The 22499-nt window shown below is 42.9% G+C and overlaps 2 protein-coding genes across 2 annotated transcripts; one reads left to right on the top strand and one right to left on the bottom strand.

Annotated features, from left to right (window-relative positions):
- Window positions 1-2667: 2667 nt before the first annotated feature.
- On the top strand, window positions 2668-9104 carry LOC308162272 (negative elongation factor E-like; the record flags this gene model as incomplete). Its single annotated transcript, XM_080536414.1, has 10 exons — window positions 2668-2742; window positions 3215-3284; window positions 3369-3517; window positions 5359-5433; window positions 5874-5914; window positions 7265-7518; window positions 7882-8026; window positions 8275-8329; window positions 8531-8633; window positions 9031-9104. The coding sequence occupies 10 exons, from the start codon at window positions 2668-2670 to the stop codon at window positions 9102-9104; spliced, it is 1041 nt and encodes a 346-aa protein (XP_080392540.1).
- Window positions 9105-10455: 1351 nt separating this feature from the next.
- LOC308161957 (zinc finger and BTB domain-containing protein 12-like) lies at window positions 10456-18779 on the bottom strand (the record flags this gene model as incomplete). Its single annotated transcript, XM_080536038.1, has 3 exons — window positions 10456-10470; window positions 10769-11288; window positions 18733-18779. 3 exons carry the CDS (start codon window positions 18777-18779, stop codon window positions 10456-10458), a joined length of 582 nt encoding a protein of 193 aa, XP_080392164.1.
- Window positions 18780-22499: the final 3720 nt, after the last annotated feature.

The following is a 22499-nucleotide window of genomic DNA, read 5'->3' as shown; positions in this document are numbered from 1 at the left end:
CACAGAACATAATGGAATGTAAAAACTTTGACACTCAATATCTCTGAACTGTCCTAAACGGAGATAGAACCTTATCATTCTAAACGGAGATAGAACCTTATCATTCTAAACGGACTAACGGAGATAGAACCTTATCATTCTAAACGGAGATAGAACCTTATCATTCTAAACGGAGATAGAGCCTTATCATTCTAAACGGAGATAGAACCTTATCATTCTAAATGGACTAACGGAGATAGAACCTTATCATTCTAAACGGAGATAGAACCTTATCATTCTAAACGGAGATTCTAGAACCTTATCATTCTAAACGGAGATAGAACCGTATCATTCTAAACGGAGATAGAACCTTATCATTCTAAATGGAGATAGAACCTTATCATTCAAAACGGAGATAGAACCTTATCATTCTAAACGGAGATAGAACCTTATCATTCTAAACGGAGATAGAACCTTATCATTCTAAACGCAGATAGAACCTTATCATTCTAAACGGAGATAGAACCTTATCATTCTAAAGAACGGAGATAGAACCTTATCATTCTAAACTCACGATATACCCTGGATGGGCCTGCGGGGGCGCTGTTTTGAAGTCACTTTACAAACTAGTATGACGTAATGACCTCTGCGTAAGTCTGTTGGATATTAAATAAATCTGCCCACCGAGATCTCTGGCCACCGAGAGGAAATTCTGTTTGAAATTTCAAACAACAACACCCTGCCTAATAATAATATGAGGTGATGTGCATGGGAAAGCTATGCAACAGATTGGTTAAATTGTAGGTTTACTGGTTAAAATGTTAGTGCTTCAAGAAAAATCTTGTCATAGAGTATCTCCAGTAAGTTATGTCACTCATCTCAAATGCTGAACATTTTATTATGATTATTTATCAAGAGATGGAAAGACAGGTATTTCACTGCCTTTAGTTACTCTAATCATTTAGTCAAATTCAACAATGTTACACGTTTTAAGTCAGTAAGTCAAGTTGAAAGCTGCTAAAGTGTGAGAACATCACGTGTGTGTGTGTGTGTGTGTGTGTGTGTGTGTGTGTGTGTGTGTGTGTGTGTGTGTGTGTGCGTGCGTGCGTTTGTGTGTGTATATGTGTGTGTGTGTGTTTATTTATTATTTATTTTACCTTTATTTTACCAGGCGAGACAATTAAGAACAACATTCTTATTTACAATGCCGGCCTGGCTCATAAGGGGAAAGGGGAGGAGGGCTGAAAGATGTGTGTGTGTGTGTGTGTGTGTGTGTGTGTGTGTGTGTGTGTGTGTGTGTGTGTGTGTGTGTGTATGTGTGTGTGTGTGTGTGTGTGTGTGTGTGTGTGTGTGTGTGTGTGTGTGTGTGTGTGTGTGTGTGTGTGTGCGTGGTTGTGTCCGTGCGTGTGTGTGAAATTAGCTTGTGTCCTCCGACCTCTCATGTCCCAAAGCGACCAACAGAGGGCGCTATGCCATAGATCTAGGACACTGTATGCTCCATAGTAGTAGTGTAGGCTACGGGGCTAGGCCCTGTGCACCTCTCTGGAAGATTACAATTCAGGGTCAATTTGAAGATGTAGGATATGAACAAATGTAAGATATGAACACATTTTTCAAAGTGAAAAACATTTGTTTCTGTTTATGTAAAGTGCAAAGTATGTGTTTATAATTCGCATCTCATGTAAAAGAGGGTGGTAGTGGTCAAAGTGTCATGCACTGCACACCCCCTGTCTGAGACAACACACGTGCACACTCCCTGTCTGAGACAACACATGTGCACTTTCCACCGAAGATACTTTGCGTTTTGCCGGTTTTCCTGGCACCTGGCCGATCTTGGGTGGCTGAAGAAACATTTGGCTAGCCTACCTTGAGCTGAGGTATGTCGGTAATATGTAGCGAATTGAACTCTGAGGCGATTGATTGTCCACTGTCTCTGAAGCGATTGATTTGTCCATGTACCATGACCTGACCAGCAGATGGCATTATGGAGCTGCTGTACCCCTACCTGACCAGCAGATGGCACTGTGGAGCTGCTTTATAGACTGCATCGATAGATCGACACTTTTTCCGACACCACGTGTCGAACGTGTCAAGTGCGTCGAAAGCTTCGTTTCCCCTCCATCACTAGCCAGTCAGAGGTAAGCTAACGAAATACTTATGAATGCAGTGGTGTTGGGTCAAAATATGAAACGCTGTGTCACTGATACTATCAACCGACGAACCAGCAACATTTGTTCTTAGTTAGATGGTGTTTTACTTTTCGGACGGTCAGATCCATCTTGCGCGAATGGCCAGCTAGCTATGTCTAGCTATGTCTGTCTTACATGTAACGATGAATTGAGAATCAAGGACCCCAATTGAAATAAGCCAGTGGCTTTCTTGGGTTTTTATCCTGTTAGTTGACCTTGTATGTAATATGTACTTTCATGTACCTACTCATGCAAATCTTCTAATAAAGTTTTCAATCAATCAATCAATGTATGCTAGTGCCTGGCTCGTTAGCCTAGGCTAAGTAGGGAACGGCGTTAGCTGACAGTCAGATGACAGAAGACCTAGAACCTAGCTCACCAGCCCTAGCCTGTCGATGTCAAAAGCTAGCTACTATTATATTTGTCATGTTGTGAGTAAATATGCTTAATTTCTTCCTTCTCTCCAAGGCTTCTCAGCGGGTTGACCATGGCAGACTACATGGTGGTGTTCCCCAGCTCTCTGACAGAGGAAGAGGAGTCACTGCAGAAGAAATATGCCAAACTTAAGGAAAAGGTTAGAAACATAAAACAATCACATAAACATAAAAGAATCACATCACTCTCTACTTGTATTTTTGTATACTTCACTATATACGACATATTTACCATATGTATAATGTGATACAATTGCACATTGCACAATCCTGTACAATTGCACATTGTATATAATCTCAATTTATATATACCACTGCACATATACATCCAGTCACCATTGTATGACATTGCACTTTACTGTATAGATTGCTGTAAATACTGCTACTTATCACTGCAATATAATTGCTATTTGTTGCACTTCTGGTTAGACGCGCAATCATTTCGTTGCAATGTCTTGTACTATGTAATGACAATAAAGTGAATCTAATCTAATCTACTTAGCAAGCGGCCACTCATAAATGTAGACTGTCAATGACACCACAATTTAATATTACAGCGTGTGTGGGTAGTGTGATATCATGCCAATGAATGCATCCATCTTTATCCTCTAGAAAAAGGCGTTGTTGGCTTTGGAGAAGCAGAGTTCGACCAGCCAGACGAACCAGAGTGGATTGAAACGAGGTATTTGGCTCTGTCTTTATTTTAAAAGATCCACTGTTTTAACATGGCATGGCTGTCTAGTATCTATACATCTCAGCTGATTAGGTTGTTTCTCATCAGGACCCCCTCCTCCCCCGGCCACAGCCACAGAGCAAGCCAAGATGCTGATCAAGTCTGGGGCCATCAGCGCCATCAAGTCAGAGATCAAGAACTCCGGCTTCAAACGCTCCAGAACGCTAGAGATCAAGCTCAGGGTAAGACATTGTGTAACGTGTTTACAAATGTATAACGGTAGTGAAAATACATAGGATCCGATCATCGTTGGTACCATTGATAATAAACCCCTCAAAAAAAGTTCGGAAACGTTATTTTGGTTGATTGGTATTGTATTTTATATCGTTGGAAAGGCGTTGGTATTGTATTTTATATCGTTGGAAAGGCTGATTAGTCACCTTTACAACGAGGTAGAACTTGTAAGGATCATGCATTCGTGGAATTAGCAACACAGCTAAACGTGTGGGTAGCGGCCCAAAAATATTTGCCAAAATCCCCTATATTCTTTGGTATTCACTCTCGTTTTGAGTTGCTTGGTGGATTGGATGATTGCACTCTCCCACAGTAATAAGGAAAAAACAACACATATTGGCCATTTTTACACTTTATTCATTTTACACTGTCAGGGACCTCAGCAGCATGTGGAAGATCCATACGCAGTCACAACAGCTTGGCACCTCCTCCTCATGCTGGTCACCAGCCTGGTCATACACTGCTGTGGGACGGCATCCCATTCCTCAACTAGGATTTGCCGCAAGACAGCCAACATGGTTGCGTTGGTCACTCTGGCGCGTACAGCACGCCCAAGCTTCTTCGGCGTATGGGTAGTTGTTTTTCCTCTCCACTCCACCAGGCTCGGGGCCGAGGGGCTACCCTTTTACCACCCCGAGACCTGGTTGAGGGGCTCACCCGGGCTATATTTCTGGACACCCCTCCAGAAGCCACGTCATCGTCTCGTCATCTAATACCGACAGACCATGCATCCCGTTGGGTGGGTGGTACACCGGGCAATCCAGGATAATATGGTCAAGCTGATCCCACAAGTGTTCAATTGGGTTGAGGTCTGGACTCACGGCAGGCCATTCCACCCTCTCCACTCCCAAATTCTGGAGGTGCTCTGTGTTGATCCTGGCTCTGTGGGGGCGAGCGTTGTCATCCTGGAGGATGGAGTGAGGTCCCAGATTCTGGAGATATGGGATCGCCACTGGCCCCAGAATATCATTCCTGTCAATTAGGTGCCATTCAGGTGCCAGTCACCTGTGACTGACATACACCTGCCTGCACTTGAAGCTCAAAACAGGAGTGAATACCAACAGAAGAATATTGCAGGGGATTTTGGCAAAAATGTTTTGGCCGCTACCCACACTTTTAGCTGTGTTACTCATTCCACAAATGCATGATCCTTACAAGTTGTACCTCGTTGTAAAGGTGACTAATCAGGCTTTCCAACGATATAAAATACAATACCAATTGGTATTATTAAAGGGGAGGAAGAATCGACTGAAATAACGTTTCCAAACTTCTTTTGACGAGTTTATATAGGTTGATACTAATGTGTTTTACATGTGTAAAGCACATTTGATTACATTACAATATATGTAAGACTTGATGTGGGACGGCTGTGGTGCAGGAGGGAGAGCTGCCGTCTAATGATCACAAGGTCGGCAGATCGGCGGTTCAAGCCCCGGCTGGCCACATGTCGAAGTGTCCTTGGGCAAGACACTGAACTAGCTTGCCGCCATTGGTGTGTGAATGTGTGTGTGAATGGGGGAATGAGAGGCCGTTGTAAAGCGCTTTGGATAAAGGCGCTATATAAGTGCATATATAATTTACCATTTAAAGCCTGCACAGGTGCAACCCTGAGTCAATCGTAATGCCATTGAAGTCGATGCCTAAAGCAACAAGATAATTGCCCCGAAAAATGCAAAAATGTTAAAGCTTTCTATCTTGTATCATGGGAAACACATTAATAATATCACAATGATAAGATATACAGTATGTATCTGACATGATATATGTATCTGTTTATTCTGATCGTTAGGATCCAGAAAAAGGACCGGCCCCAGCATTCCTGCCATTCCAGAGGAGCGTCTCCGCAGATGAAAAGCTGCCTGAGGTACGGTGGACGAAAGATGTGAAGTCATCATTAATAATAATAATAATAATAATAATTCATTGTATTTATATAGTGCTTTTCCAGGGCTCAAAGACGCTGACGATATGGGAAAAACAGAAAACACAGAAACAACAAGCAACAGATAACATGAGCACATAGAACACAGAGTTAACGAACAGGGAATAATTAACACAGCAATGTCCAGGGGGGTGGCAGGGTTTGACGAAATGGTTAGGGGTAGGGGAGGTTGTATGTATGGCCCATCATTATAGCCTATACCTCAGTCATCAGGACACATTTTAGCCATGACAGTTTTCTTTCAAATGGAATGACCCTTTTGCAGTTCTTTCCACCCCATCTTGGCCACAAAATCAATGTATATCCAGCGAATGTCAAAAAGTTATATTGGCGCTTTTACATTTTTTCCATCTCTCCTTTAGTCTGCCAAGAGATCTGCCCATAGAAAATCTCTGTACGAGAGGTAAGCCTACTAAAATGTGTATGCATAATTGATAAGATCCATGTTTTATCCACTTTGTTCTCTGTATCCACTAGTGATGCTCCGATCTGATCGGCGCCGATCGGTATCGGCCGATATGGCCTTGATCGGTTTTGATCGGAGTTCTCAAAACGGCCGATCAAACACGACCGATCTACAAAATGGCGTCGCCAGTCTGGAAATATTACACAGTGTCGGAAAGAGACAACAAATATGCCGTTTGTAATGTCTGCTCAAAAGAAATACCTCGCGGAGGAACGCACGCAAGGTCTTTCAATACCACGAATATCATACGGCATTTGCTGCGTTCGTCGATTCGCTCAGAGAGCGCCGAAGCGCACACTGGGCTCGACGTCATAAAGGGACCGAGTGCTTTGATTGGACGAGAGGCGTTCCACGAGTGCTGGTCAGAGTTCCAGCGCGACTTCACGAGCGTAGTGTAGGTAGTGTGCAGCGACGTCATGTGACCCCGCGAGCAGGAAGTCACTTGGCCCATAGCAACAATTATTAGCGCGTGAGTTTTAGGTCTTCCTCTGTGCACCTTGCACAAGTGTAGATAGCGAGCGACTTTTCAGCAGCAGGACATATTTTAGATGATAAGAGGAACAGGCTGAGTGCCAAAAACGCTGAGAAGCTTGTATTTCTCAAGGCTAATCTGTCAGTGATGCTGCTTAATCAGAAGTAAGGTTTGAGTCTGAAATCTCCTTAGGTGCAATGTTTTGTTTTTTTGTTTTATTGATTATTGCTGACTTGCTGTCTTATCTCCTCCTAAATATGACTTGAAACTGACTGACTTGAAACAGTATTTTATATTTGGCTATAGCCTGTTTATGTTGCAGTTTAGTTTGGGTATGTTTATTGTTCCTCAGGAAAGCTACAGTATACAGTATAAGCTCCAAGTTCTCTAAGAGCCCCTAGTTCCTCTCATTCGAGTGGAATGTTGCACATTTGATGTGACAGTGTACATGTTATTTATTATGATTTTTATTTTCACATTTTATTTGTTTTTCCTGAAGTAAGCTACAGGTGGTTGTGAATTCAATAAAACAGATGGTCGTCAATTCATGATACTTTCTCATCTCCTAATTTCATTTAAATACTTAATATACAATGTCAATGGTGTTAAGAATAATTAAAAACATAAATAATGCTACACAATAAATAGAATGCTTCAATTGCCATTTTCGACGCTGTGATCGGTGATCGGTGATATCGGATCGGCAGATCACTGATTCCAGTGATCGGTGATCGGTGATCGGCACCAAAAACCCTGATCGGAGCATCTCTAGTATCCACTGGTTTAACATCTCTCCCTCCCATCCCCTCTTTAAGCTTCGTCAGCTCAGGTGACCGCGCTCGGGAAGAGGAGGAGGGCGGCGGCGGTCCACCGCCAGCAGGGCGCCGAGGGCGGCGCCGGCGGTCCACCGCCAGCAGGGACGCCACGGACAGAGAGAGAGACAGAGGCCGAGAGACGACAGAGAGAGACAGAGACCGAGAGAGGGGGAGAGACAAAAAGAGGGAGAGCCGGGAGAGAGAACGTGACCGGGGCAGGGACAGGGACAGAAAGAGAGACGGACCTTTCGGACGTAAGTCGTTTTTTTCTCTTACTGGTCCCCACCCACCCCCTTTCATATTATTTTCTATTGTCATTACTGGTGATAAACGAGGATAACAGAACAATACAATGTTGTCTCTGCCACTCATCTTTTTTACATTTTTACCATTTTAGCAGACGCTTTTATCCAAATCGACTTACAATTAGAGGTTCCAGGGACGGTCTCCCTGGAGTAACTCAGGGCTAAGTGCCTTACTGAAGGGCACACTAGTGGTGGTGTTCCCAGGTGGGACTTGAACTCATGACCTTGCGATCTCCAGTCCAACTCACTATCCCCAAGACCACCACTCCCCCCCTTCTCCCCCTCACTCTTTTTTCTGTCCGTCTCTCTCAGGATCAGACTCCTACCCGGAGCTCTGGGGGGTGAGGAAAGGGAACACGGTTCGTGTGTACGGCACGGGCCTGGTGGAGGAGAGCCTGCGCTCAGCCTTCTCTCAGCACGGCAACATCATCGGCCTGTCCATGGACTCCCGCCGCAAGTACGCCAGAGCACTACCACGTCTCTGTCTGTCTGCGTGTGTAGTAGTGGTGTGATTGAGAGATTTTGACTAGATACGTTTGGGGGGGTTCATTATAGAGACTCGTCGTCAGGGATCAATTTTAGTGTCAATCATCTGTGTTGAGGTGAATTGAAAATGTAATTCGGTCAGTTGACAGTTCGGTCAGTACCGTAAACAACAAGGTTTATTAACATGCATGGTGCCCACGTGTGTTGCCTTTCTCTTAGCTGTGCATTCATCACCTTTCGGAAGATGGAGTCTGCTGACCAGGCTGTCGCGGAGGTCAGTATGTATCTGTAGCTCGCTCTCCTTGGCCCAACATACTACCATTGTGCCCTTGAGCAAGGCACTTAACCCCAAATTGCTCCAGGGGCGCTGACTATGGCTGACCCCTGTGCCTAGAGCAAAACATACATTTCGTTGTACTCTTGTACAATCTAAACATCATTGCAAACCCTATGTCCTCTGCCCCTCTTCTCTCAGCTGAACGCAACGACCGTGGGGGACATCCCCATCAAAGTCAGCATCGCCAGGGAGCAGCCCATGCTGAAGGCCGCCACCGGGAAGTCGGTGTGGGCCTCTCTGGGTAAATATCACTGTCAAAATACTACAACACTTGGGGCCGCTTAGGTGGTGTAGTGGGTAACCACAGGGTTCCCGATTTGATTCCGGCCGTGGCCGGGGATGTCCTGCATGTCATCCCTTCTCTCTCTCTATCAGCCATCCTTCCTGTCATAATCTATACTGTCTCTATCAATAAAAAGAAAAATATGAGTGGGACTGCCCCACTCTGAAAGAAATAACGTAAAAAAATACAAGACTTGACGAATAACATGTTGGCAGAATCCTGGATTTATTTATTCTCTCTCTCTCTCTCTCTCTCTCTCTCTCTCTCTCTCTCTCTCTCTCTCTCTCTCTCTCTCTCTCTCTCTCTCTCTCTCTCTCTCTCTCTCTCTCTCTCTCTCTCTCTCTCTCTCCCACAGCGGTGCAGAACAGCGCCAAAGGCTCCTACAGAGACAAGAGGAACCAGGTGGTGTACAGTGAGGACTTCTTATGAGCAGGCTGCTGCAGCGTCGGTTCTAACTTAGCGTTCTAACTTAGCGGTTCTAACTTAGCGGTTCTAACTTAGCGGTTCTAACTTAGCGGTTCTAACTTAGCGGTTCTAACTTAGCGGTTCTAACTTAGCGTTCTAACTTAGCGGTTCTAACTTAGCGGTTCTAACTTAGCGTCTAACTTAGCGTCTAACTTAGCGTTAGAATTATGTGTATTTTCTGTACTGCATTTCAATTTGTGTTACTGATGGCCGGGCTGTGAGATGTTATTCTGAGCTGTTAGTGTTATTATGTAAATGAAAGGCCATATAGGCAGGTTGTGGTACTTTGCATGGTGGCCTTTGCTCTTGTAATCAACATTTTAGTTTGGTGGAGCTCAATAAATCATACATTTTCCCATCTGGTTGTTTTAATGGGTTTTTCCTTGAGTCCTCAGAGGGACAGAAATAGTATAGAAATATAATCTGCTATCAACAGTGATCTATCAGTAATGAGCCTCTAAAAAATAATAAATCTGGTTCCTTTGGAATAGCATGTGATCATTCTTTGTTCCGTTATAGAAGCTCCAGTAAATTAGAGGGAGATGCACTTAACTAGATAAATAAAAGATGTGTGTTAATTTGAGCATACAAGGGGGTCTATATCTTCGAGGGTTCCCACGGGTCCTTGAAATCCTTGAAAGTTTGTGAATTTGAGAAAAATAAATCAAGGTCTTAAAAGTTTTTGAAAATAGACATGGGTCATTGAAAGTGCTTGAATTCCCCCCTCTCTCTCTCTCTCTCTCTCTCTCTCTCTCTCTCTCTCTCTCTCTCTCTAAAAAAACATATTCAAAAATGTGTTACTTAGCTCGTTCGTCAACTAGTTCTTTCTCAAACTATGCCGTGTTGGGTCCTTGAATTTGAGGGAATTGAGTCTTGAAAGGTGCTTGAATTTGAGGGAATTGAGTCTTGAAAGGTGCTTGAATTGGATGTTTCAGTCATGTACAGTCATGTCCACAGGCTACTGTACACCACCTTTCAATCAGAGAGCTCAGTCGAACACACATTGCATTCAGGTAAACATTTAAATATATGTACTTAATTACACATTGCACTTATTGGTTGTGTGTGAGGCTAATTATTTTATTTATCCATCCATTTAATCTGACATACTGTAACTACTCATACTGTTTTCGTGTGACATCGATGTTACATAAATACGTTAACAAAGTCGGACAACATCTATGAAGTGTTAATATCAAATGTTATGAATGTGTTATATGTACCCCTTTCATATAATGTGTAACCAATAATTCCAGTGCTAAGCAATGTAAGCTTAGAACAAAATGGTCCTTTTTTCAGACTGAATGATCCACGTTCAGGTGACCAGGATCTACATTTAAAAGTTAGATCAGTTATATTAAGAGAAACAACACTCTCAAAGCAGTTTATAATAAATACACAGATTAAAATCTTTATTGTTGACCAGCCAGAGACAAAAATAAGGTATTTTCGGTATCTTTTCCCTTCTGCACACGTGTCCTCCTCTCTAACCCCACAGATTCCCCAGAGTCACACTTTAAACCCACGCTTTGGCCCGTCTAGGCAATCATCGATACATCCTGGTCCATCGATCCCACCACAACTCACAACGTAAGCTCTCCCTCTCCTCCCCCTCCTACCCCTCCTACCCCTCCTCCGGCACTCTCTCTCTCCCTCTCCGCCTGCTCCTCGATAGAGTTCTGTCCCGTGGTCTTCCCGTGCTGCTCCTTGAGGTGACGCCTCAGGGCGGGCTTGTGGGCGAAGCGCGCCCGGCAGTAGGCGCACCGGTGTGGCCTCTCGCCGCTGTGCAGGTTCATGTGGTCGCACAGCGTGGACTTCTGGGTGAAGGTCTTGTGGCAGAGGGGGCAGCGGTGCGTCTTGGCGCCCTGGTGGACGCTCATGTGGCGGTTGAGGTTGCTGGAGTGGTTGAAGTGCTTCCCGCAGCAGGGGCACACGTACAGCAGGTGGGTGGAGCGCGAGTGGAGGGCCAGGGAGAGGGCCGAGGGGAAGGTCAGGCCGCAGTGCTCGCACGACACCGGCCCCGCCACCGTGCTGGACGTGGAGCCCACCACCGCCACCGACTCATCCCCTGCACCCTCATCCGTTGGAACACTCCCCAGTCCCCCCAAACCTCCCTCCCCACCACCACCTCCGCTGGAGTCGTCGAAGCTGTAATGGACCGGACCGTTCCCGTCCTCTCCCTGAGCCTCCCCCCCCACCCCGAATTCCACCCTCTGTTCTATTCCATTCCATTCTATTCTATTCTGCTCTGTTCTATTCTGCTCTGTTCTATTCTATTCTATTCTGCTCTGTTCTATTCTATTCTATTCTATTCTGCTCTGTTCTATTCTGTTCTGTTCTATTCTATTCTATTCTATTCTAATCTATTCTATTCTATTCTAATCTATTCTATTCTATCCTATTCTATTCTATTCTAATCTATTCTATTCTATTCTATTCTGCTCTGTTCTATTCTATTCTATTCTGTTCTATTCTATTCTATTCTAATCTATTCTATTCTATTCTATTCTAATCTATTCTATTCTATTCTATTCTGCTCTGCTCTGTTCTATTCTATTCTATTCTATTCTGTTCTATTCTGCTCTGCTCTGTTCTGTTCTGTTCTATTGTATTGGGTTATCGGGTCAATGGACTAATAGTCGAAAAGGCCCCAGTGATCTACTTCCACCTATTCCTGTCCTTGGCTACCTTCTGCATCTCCCTCCAGGGGAACAATTAGATTAGGTTTGGAATAATAGTTTCAGACAGGCCCCATGGTGCTGGTGGTCTGGCAAAGGCGCACACATGTGGTTGGTACCGTTCCTCATTCCATTCCAGGCATTACAACGAGCCGGTCCCCTGACGTCTATCTCCGCCTGCCTCCCCCTGGCCTGTAGACCATCTGGAAGTCATTGTGAGATTTGACCCAGAGTCTTGATCCAGGTCAACAACATCACACTTCATAAAAGTTGATTTATACCTAATGCATGTGTAGCGGAAGGGATTTGGAACCAGGTAGCCCTGCCTGGGATGTACTGTAGCCCTTATTCCTATGAGGATGTCCTCTTGGTGTAGCGGTTAACGTCTGTGGCATCCACGCGCATGGCCCTTGGTTCAAACCCCGCTGGTTAAACATGTAATGGAGGCTGTAGATGTATTTGGATTGTTTAACAGTTGCCCCCCCTTTTACACCAGCAGCAAGTAAGAAAGACGAGAGAGTGAGAGAGAGAGAGAGGGTGTGTTTTCTTTTACCTGTGTATCTGTGCTTTTATTGCAATAATACATCTGCATGTTAAAACACATTGTCAATGGTCAGAAACATAAAAATAACTTTGGACAACAACAAGCACTGCTCACATGACACAATAAATCAACAAAATGCATTGTCACACCAATAAACTGGTCCCATTTGGATTCAGTTGCACATTACACACACACACACACACACACACACCAGGGTTTCCGTTAACCGGTAATTATCGGTCTTTGTCCGGTAAAATTAGTGGAAGTCCGACAAGTTGAAAACTCGTCGGACATAAATGTCCGGTGAAAATAATTCCCTCTAACCATTTTCAGCTGAGCAGCAAACACACACACAGAACACTGCCCGAGAGAGAAGGACCCGCCCCCTTTAGTTAGCCTATAGGTTATAGGCTAACTAAAGGGGCGGGTCCTTCTCTCTCGGGCAGTGTTACACGAGTGTGTGTGTGTTTGGTGCTCAGCTGAAAATGGTGTCCCGAAGCGGAGCGCTTTAACTTTATCGCACAATAACAAGGATAACAAACAAAACGGACAACATTTACACTAAGATGGAGACAAACTTCAGCGATATGATCTAACAGCCGGTCTTCAGGACGACATACAGACCCGTATGAGCTTACAGGGCTATCCCCTATCTATCTGAGAAAAGGCATAGCCTAGGCTGTAACATCGAATGGAAATTAGCCTATACGCATTGCAAGTTAATTTAAAGCCGATTTATTTTCAAAGAGTTTTATTCTATTTTATTTTATCTGATAAAAGGCATATGAACGGAAATTAGGCTAGCCGTGTCACGCCAGAAGCCTACATGCTTGCACTGTTACTGTTCAATAAAATGTTATACATCTAGACATTGTGGTATTTCTTTATATACGTATCCCAGACTGCCCATCAATTGTTTCTCAATAAACAGTTATGTTCTCCCCATTGTCATACTCCCGAGCTAAACGAAATGCCTTCCCAACCAGCGAGACCTGGTTATAGAAATGACGTTGTTTTATTGATTTAAAAAAAAGGGTAAAACTGGAAAGAGAAAATAGAAAACTCACATTAATCCCAAACAATTTAACAAACTTCAGTTAACGTAATGTGGAGTCCGTTCATTGATCGATGCTGTCTGTTCAGTTCCCAGTGAGGCGCCCGTTCAGCGCTGGATTTGACGCATGGCATAGCGCGCATGCGTCAAATCATGTTATATTATTATATATTATATAGCTCGCATCTAATCGTATCGGATGAGAAATAGACATTAAATGGCATATATAGGCCGCTACACAACAGTAATCACCGCGACAAACAGCTATATTAGATTTGAAAAAAAGAAATATGATTTTGGAAAAAAAAAAATTTATTATATTTTAATATGATGACCGGAATATATCACGTTTGTCCGGTAAATCGAATTCTTCCCGGACACGATGTCCGACGGCAAATTTTTCTAACGGAAACCCTGACACACACACACACACACACACACACACACACACACACACACACACACACACACACACACACACACACACACACACAGTGTAACAGTTTCTCATGATAACATTTTTAATCCATTCCAAAGTGCTGTATTGTTTAACACTGGTTTCATACACACACAGCAGTTACACCTTACCGTACTGTACTGTACACACCCCCGGGGAGAACAGAGCTCCTGGAGCAGTTAGGGGTTAGGTGCCTTGCTCAAGGGCACACCGGCAGTGATAGGCACCTTAGATGTAATGCCAGCAACCTTGCAGTCACCAGCTCACATCTGGCTCCCTCCTGGGGTGGGGATCGAACCAGAAACCTACTGAGTGTTGGCCGGCCACTCTAACCTCTACAGTAGGCTACCTGCCATCCCATGAGAGTACATAAGAGTGTGGAACTGAACAAGGGTAGTCAATCATTTCCTCTAATCAGGGTTGTAGTCTCAAATCTCAATTGCAGTCTCAATTGGGGGGAAGAACATTTGGGTTCAGTTCTGGGGGCTATGCTGTTTTCTTCCCCGACTTTAAAATGCCAACATGTGTTTATATGATTGCAAATTGAGGAGAGCTTGTCGATGTTAAAACAAGCTGTTAAAGGTGCGAAAAGCTTTGGTTACATTGATTGATTGATTAGGTCGATCAGATTTTGTATATGCATCTGGACACATACAGTGCCTTCAGGAATTGATTAAAAATGAAAAAAGCTGGATTATCTTGAATCGATACGTATTCACCCCCTTTTGCTATGACGCTCACTAATTAGCTCAAATGAAAAAGCTGTCTTCAACAAGTCACTCAGTAACTGAGTCCATCTGATTGCAAGGATAACAGTTCATGTGATTTCAAAATTAATGTCTTTGTTTTGAAAGGATCTCTGATTTACATAGGATCAATTCCACACTGTGTAAGTTCTGGGCCCTGGACAGTCTGGACGGATTGTATGGCAGCTGGTGCTGAGGCACAAACATGTACATTTCAAGCCTGCAAACGGTGACACTTTAAATAAATGTGAAACAATACTATTGTGCAATATGACAACCCTAGTCGTCTATCTGTACAGTATAGTACAGTGGATAGTGTACATAGCCTTTATTTATGTAAACCAGCTCCTTACCTTCTTGTGATTTTTTTTTTTAAAGTGTTTTTTTTTTCCCTTTCCTAACACTGCTCAGGAACGAGTCCCTGAGGCCTGGTGAGACTTCATCAGTCTACAAAGTTGAATGGCTGAGAGGAAAAAGCACAGTCGATGGACAGCACCATCCCAGTCACTCTACTGGAAAATCTATGATCTACTTATAATTCAAGTAATACAACAAATACATTAATAATAATAAAGTTTGCATTAAGCACATTTTAGGAGTGTCATAGCAAAGGGGATGAAATTACTGGACAATTTACTGGGGATGAAATTTACTGGGACATTTCAGCATTTATTTTTTTATTAATTTGTAAACATTTCAAAAAAGATGATTCAATTAAATATACATTTTAACTAATACACTTTAACATTATGGGGTACTTTGTGCAGATCAGTGACCAAAAACATAAATTAAATCTATTTTAAAGTCAGGTTGTAACACAACAACATGTGGCAAAAGTCCAGGGGGTGAATTCTTACTAAAGGCATTGTAATTGACATTCAATGTTTTTAATGTTCTGTTATTATTTGTAAAAAAAATATATATATATATATATATATATACATTTTCTTCTTTAAGTGAACATGAAAAAGAATCATACAGATACATTAACTGTAGAGTTTAGGTGTGATCGTGATTCACATCCATAGATGACTCCTGAAAATGACTAATGAATGATGATGATTAGTATACCCTGTGTCATGTGAGGGACTTTCAGCAGAACCTTGGAGGAATCTACTGTATTACAACACACAATGCACTGACACATAGCTAGTGATGTTGAGGTTGGAGAATGTGGTTGGATCAAAATGTTTTGGTGATGGAGAAGGAATCCCTCTCTCTCTGTCAGGTATCATGACATCTGAAAAAGTGTGAGCATGACGTTAAGTCAACCAGTCTCCCTCTGGTTGAATACATCTCCCAGAGACTGATGATGACATGAGTAAGCCACCACCACCACATTGAGGGGGACTGAGACAGAAAGACAAGCACACACATACACACACACACACACCCACACACACACACACACACCTACACACACACACACACACACACACACACACACACACCTATATACACACACCTACACATACACACACACACACACACCTACTGTATATACACACACACACACACACACACACCTACACACACACACACACCACAACACAGGGGGTGGGCTTTGCCAGGTCGAGAGTGGGTGGACAGACAAACAGACAGAAATACTGACAGCAACTAGCTACAGTGCGTGCACTAGGAGAGAGAAAGCAAAAGGCAAGGTGAGAGGCCACACACTATGTGCAGCACAGGACACGCAGAGGCCTGAATGTTGGGTGAATCAAGGTGGAGGGGTACGTACAGGGACGTCAGCTGGGTGGCAGGTCACTGACACAGACAGCAGTGGACCTCCTGGGAGACGCGTTTGCCTGGTGGTGGAAGGTAAGTTCCTCCTGAGTTCATCTTCGCCTCTTGTGATGGTCAGACGAAGCCTCGATGGGCGCTAGGTCACATATACAGTATGACATACTACGCTTAACACAGGGATAGAACTAGGGCGTGACAGGCAGTGTGTGGTTTGTCTTGCCCATGCACAGCCGTCCGTACGCACATTACAACACCAGTCTGTTCGCTACCTTATCCCTAGTGAGCTAGATGACATATACCTAGCTCAACTATTTTTTTTTTTTACATCATCCTTCTTTTTCAGGGCAGCTTTGAAATACCTCAAATAGAGTAGAGTAGTAAACAAGTTGAGAGTTTCAAACGATATACAAAAAGTTACAACTTTCACTCATAAATGTATTTCATTTACTGTCATGGACACTATTCAGTTGTATATACTCTGTTGGTTTGCCTTACCACAGGAAGTCTATTTCAGATATGAGACTGTATCTCAAATAAGGAGACTTCCCTATTCAAAAAAGGATAACAAATGAATCTGATTTAAAGAGATAAGCCTAGTACAGTAGTACTGACTTGGAGTTGGTTCTTGAAACAACTATTTTACATATTTGTAATAACACAAATGCTTTTCATTTCATGTACTTATGTGTAACTTATAAGTATAATATACCTAATATTATTAAAATAAAAATAATATAGTTAAAATGTTATATACTGTACACCAGAGGAGGACGTGCTCATTGTAATACATGGAGTGGAACGAGGAGTGTGTGAGCCTATAAAGTACAATACAATACACATACAATACTTGTATTGGCTTGCGCAATGTTTTCAAAAGATCCTTTTTGAATTGAAACATAGCGTACTACAGTAGCACATCAAGTCATCTCACGCTACAGAATCAGGAGATCAGGCTCCTGCCCAATGGAGGACCTGCCCAATGATAATAATTTAATTAAATTTTGCCATTTAGCAGACGCTTTTAATCCAAAGCGACTTACAATTACGAATTGCAGTAGTGGTGTGGTTTCAGGCGGGATTTGAACTCACAACCTTCCGATCACAAGTCCAACTCACTATCCACTACCCCATCCAATGATAGGACCTGCCCTTTCTGGCTCGTGTGTCGACGCAGCCTTACTTCTTTACCTTCAGTAAAGGTGTTGGAGCAGTTGAGTGTGCAGGTCCTACTTGACTTTCTGAGTAAAATATAGAAATCTTCAGGGCATAAAAATATGTTTTGCTTTAGTCTGTGATTACTTCCTGGAAACCACATGTCAGACTTTGTAGAGACGTAAAGGCCTCTGGGCCAAAGTCTGTAAAAACAGTTTGTCATTACAAACAACTGTTTTATGACGTCCAAGAAATGACCAGCTCTATAATGAAAGAGGCATAGGTCTGCGACTCAAATATCGTATGTTGTCTTTTAAGGAATTTAGGCGTTAACTGAAAACTCAAGCCAAGAACTTGTGGTAAAAGGCTTTGTTTCCTGGTGAACCTAAGAGCTACGGGATATCTATTCTCTATCATTTCCACAATGACAGTTTGCCATAGTTCAGGTGAAAATCATAACCAACAGCTAGAGGAGAGCCAGGAAGAGTGCAACAATGAACAAGGAACAACACAACAGCAGAATAACAGGTGTGGCTCATATGAAAATGGATAGGTGAGATTTCCTTACTAAAAAGCAGGGTCTATACATGTAGCGTGTCGATAAGCAGCAGGTAGCACAGCTACAGTGGCAAGGGGTTGGTCTCTGGAGAGATTCGCTCTTCCCTACTGCAGATCTCTGCTGTACTGTTGGCCTTCTCTCAGAGTGAGCACAGCACAGAGTAACTAACTCTACCTACAGTACAACGCTCTGTAACACTGAGCTCACAACAGCACACTGCAGCCAACAGCTCCACGTGCAACAACCTATGACTATCAGGCAGCTAGCTATCTGTATGTTATCATCTAATAGTCCTGCTTCATAGCGAGTTTGTGCACCTCAAACTATCTAGTCACTTATTATTCATATAAGTCAGGGTCATTGGAAAAAACGATTACTGGACAAGGTCTCTCTTGCAAAAAAAAGACTTGAGACGTACCTATATAAATAACGGAGAAGTAAAAATAGAAATGTAATCAAATGAATCTACAACTCTCTGTGTTCCGTTCTGCAAGGTGAAGGCAACAGCATGTGAATGTGTGACAAGCTACCCACCAACACACACACAGAGGTGAACCGAGGTGAACAGAGGTCCAGCATTCACTGTACTGTAGGTGTAACTAGGTAGTACAGGGTTTGCAGATTAGAGTATTTTTAACTCCTGGATGGGTGTGTACTTGCCACCACACACCAGCTCTCTGGTCTCCTTCTCTATTGTTAGCATGGTAAGATGCCCCTCGCTCTAACTGGCACATCAAAGGCCAACGATAGGCAGAGCAGCAAGCAGCAGTTGGTCTAGTGTGGACGACATGAAGACGGAAATGCTCAATCACAAAGTTGTCTTTTCTTGTGGTGTAACCAATGGTTACTAACCATACATGCAGAACATTCACGGACCTCTTTGTAGTGTTCCCGCCGGGATCATATATACTGAAATGTATGCACTCATTGCGATGTAAGTCGCTTTGGATAAAAGCGTCATCTAAATGGAATATAGTGTTGATCAGTGAAAAACTGCTAATTGTTTTAAAACTGCAAAAGTGATCATGCATGATGAATTGAACGGAATTTGGGCTGAGAGAGAAAGAAACTGTTATATAATAATATATCATATATTATAATACAGTAGTATTACTGTAATAAAAAAAGTCCTGACATTATGAGAAGATGCTATAAGAGTTATGTTTTGCACATTGTTCATGACAGCACTTTTCCTGTGAATTGTGGTCAAAATAAGGTGTGATCTCACAGTGCGCGCGTGTGTGTGTGTGTTTGTGTGTGTGTGTGTGTGTGTGTGTGTGTGTGTGTGTGTGTGTGTGTGTGTGTGTGTGTGTGTGTGTGTGTGTGTGTGCGCGTGTGTGTGTGTGTGTGTGTGTGTGTGTGTCTGTGGTTAATAAGACGTTCTGCATACCATGAGCAGTTTGAAAGATCATAACACAAATTCATCTTCGACCAGGGACAGGAAGGCAACTATAGGCTATAGGCAACAAATATCCAAAGTGCACGAAAAGCCATGCTGGTCAAACACAGGAGAAGTCCTGCTTTTCCAACAAATCTAAACTAAAATACCCATGCAACTGCAAATCTTTGGGGGTTTTCAGAGTCATCTGTTCTCTTAGAAGATGTGGTTTGTGTAATTATGTCAGTTCTTGGGTTCCCACAATTGTAATCTCGATACCATCAGACACCTCTTGCTCCTCACTTGTAGAGTCTGCTGTAATAACAATGACCCAAAATTGGCCTCGGAGAATCCCCCGCAGGTGTGTGCTGTGCTTTATAGTATAACCATCTCCTCTGACTGTCTCTCATCAGACTACTCTAACGCATGGCCTTAAAACAACAGTCAGAGGAGATGACATGAGCAGACACATCTGGGACCAGTGTGTTGCGTCTGTTATAATATATTATTATTATTATTAATAATAATAATATTTGTACCATATCGACCCGAATCACCTTGAAGAGCTCAAAGTGTCAAATGTTTATATCCCATGTCCAACCTCACTTCAATCAGCTGGATCTTGGCAGTCCATCCTGCTAGACGACTTGAGCCACAACTGTGAATGCCGTCCGATGTTCGATACAGTAACATGCTGGTATGAGTTGGTTGGTGATCTCACAGTGTACAGTCATTCCAGAACACTTCGGAGTCTTTCAACCTGTGAGTCAGAAGCATTGACTCTCTGTGCCAGTAAGAGTTAATTATGTTCCCATGATGCATTGTGACTGGGGTGCACGGTATAGGACCTACAGTACATTGTCATCTGTGTGAAGTTAAGTTAATAGAGGATGCCTTTCCTTTGTCTGCAGTTCATCTACAGTCATCATCCTAACCCAAACTATCCCCAGAGCTAATAACAACTGAATGACATTATTACAGGTCTCCTCTCCTCTAACTGGCCTTCTTTTCTTATGAGTGGGCCACTGATCTATTTGTGCCGGAGTCAAACTCATGCCGACATGAGCATAATGTGTGCACTATAGGCCATGGTTCTAGAAATGGTAAATGGACTGCACTTATATAGCGCCTTTATCCAAAGCGCTTTACAACGGCCTCTCATTCACCCATTCACACACCAATGGCGGCAAGCTACCATGCAAGGCGCTGGCCCGCTCACTGGGAGCAATTTTGGGTTCAGTGTCTTATCTCCAAGGATACTTCTTGCCAACCTTGCGATCATTAGACGGCAGCTCTACCTCCTGCGCCCCAGCCGCCCCTAGACTACTGGACCAGCCTATACCACTGCTGACTGGTCTTCTGCCTGCTAAATGCACAGATATACAGTACATCCTTCAGGTCTTGTTGCCTGTCACATGCAAGCACATGAATTGACAATTCACCTCAAATAGATTTCGTTGAACAGAGACTATACTAGCTGAATTCATTTGAGCTCTTCAAGGTGATTCGGGTAGATGTGGTAAAAATATTATTATTATTATTATTATTATTATTCATAATATATTATAACAGACGCAACACACTGGTCCCAGATGTGACAGTCAGAGGAGATGGTTATACTATAAAGCACAGCACACACCTGTGACCAGCTTGTCATTAATCGCCAGTAATCATTTAAATAACCATTAAATAGCCCAAAACATTACCATGCATGAATCCATTCTGAAATAGCATGCAATTTGGTTAAATCATCCCTCAATCAACTCTATCACAGCTCTGATTAAACAGCATATACTAGAACTGTTAATCATTATATTTCAACTGTTCACAGGTTGATTCTGTGAGGTAAATAAGCCAGAGGTGTCTGCATGAAGGTGAGAGAGTGCCTTTGTGTATTCACATACCGTGGGGTAGTTTCATATGTGTGGTTTAGCACAACTATCACAACTATCTTCCTCCTACACAGCTTTCAACCCACACACCCACACACCCACCCTCCCGCTCCAGCAAATGAAAGAGCTGAGCAGGGGCTCCTCTATTGAGCCATTATCTTCTGAAGTTGCTAAGTCTGTAGACTGTCTTGTGTTGTGGCTAAGGGCTAGGGGCTAAACACACACGGGCCCTAACTTATCCCCCTGCCTCTGAGGGGCGAGGACCAGAAGACGAAAGAGAGGGAAAGGAAATAGAGGATGTGGTGAACGTATGTAGGTTACTACTTCACTGGAAATCTGTAGCTGCTTGGAAAAGGATGATTTAGTCTGTCAGAGAGAGAGAGAGAGAGAGAGAGAGAGAGAGAGAGAGAGAGAGAGAGAGAGAGAGAGAGAGAGAGAGAAGAGAGAGAGAGAGAGAGAGAGAGAGAGAGAGAGAGAGAGAGAGAGAGAGAGAGAGAGAGAGAGAGAGAGAGAGAGAGAGAGAGCACAACCAAAGCCCCTTTTTAAACTCTGGCCTGTTTGCCTCATGCTGATTGCATGTGGTCAGTGTTAATCATCATCAGATCAAATAATGCATCATGTCAGACAAAATCCTATATCACAAACTGACTCATATACCAATACAAAAAAAGAAAACACAAACTATTTCTGCCATTGTTTTTTTTATGGATGCAATTCCGTTTTCGCAATCCCCAATCATAACATCAACTTGATGTAGAGCTTTGCACTCAGCCTTATGAGCCTTATAATAATAATAATAATAATAATAATAATAATAATAATAATAATAATAACTTTATTTGTATAGCGCTTTTCCTGCAAACGTTGCAGCTCAAAGTGCTTTAATTGTTATATAATCTTAATGTAATTATTTTGTCATTTAAATGCAATATTAAAAGGATGGGTTTTTATCATCTTAATTTAATTATTTAGTCATTTAAAGGCAATATTAAAAAGATGGGTCTTTATGAGCCTTACGAGCCACCATATGGAACTAAAAGTACCACCTGAGTTGGTATGTCCTGGGGAGGGAAGAGAAGCCGGTCCAGAGAGCTTCCTGTGTCAGAATGACAACGATGTTGTGTGAGATGTGAATGACATCAGTGTCGCTGAC

This window comes from Nansenia antarctica (genome assembly GCF_963989245.1).
Source record: "Nansenia antarctica genome assembly, chromosome: 7".
Classification (NCBI taxonomy): domain Eukaryota; kingdom Metazoa; phylum Chordata; class Actinopteri; order Argentiniformes; family Microstomatidae; genus Nansenia; species Nansenia antarctica.
Note: the sequence above shows the minus strand (reverse complement) of the source record. Positions and strands in the feature narration are given on the sequence as shown.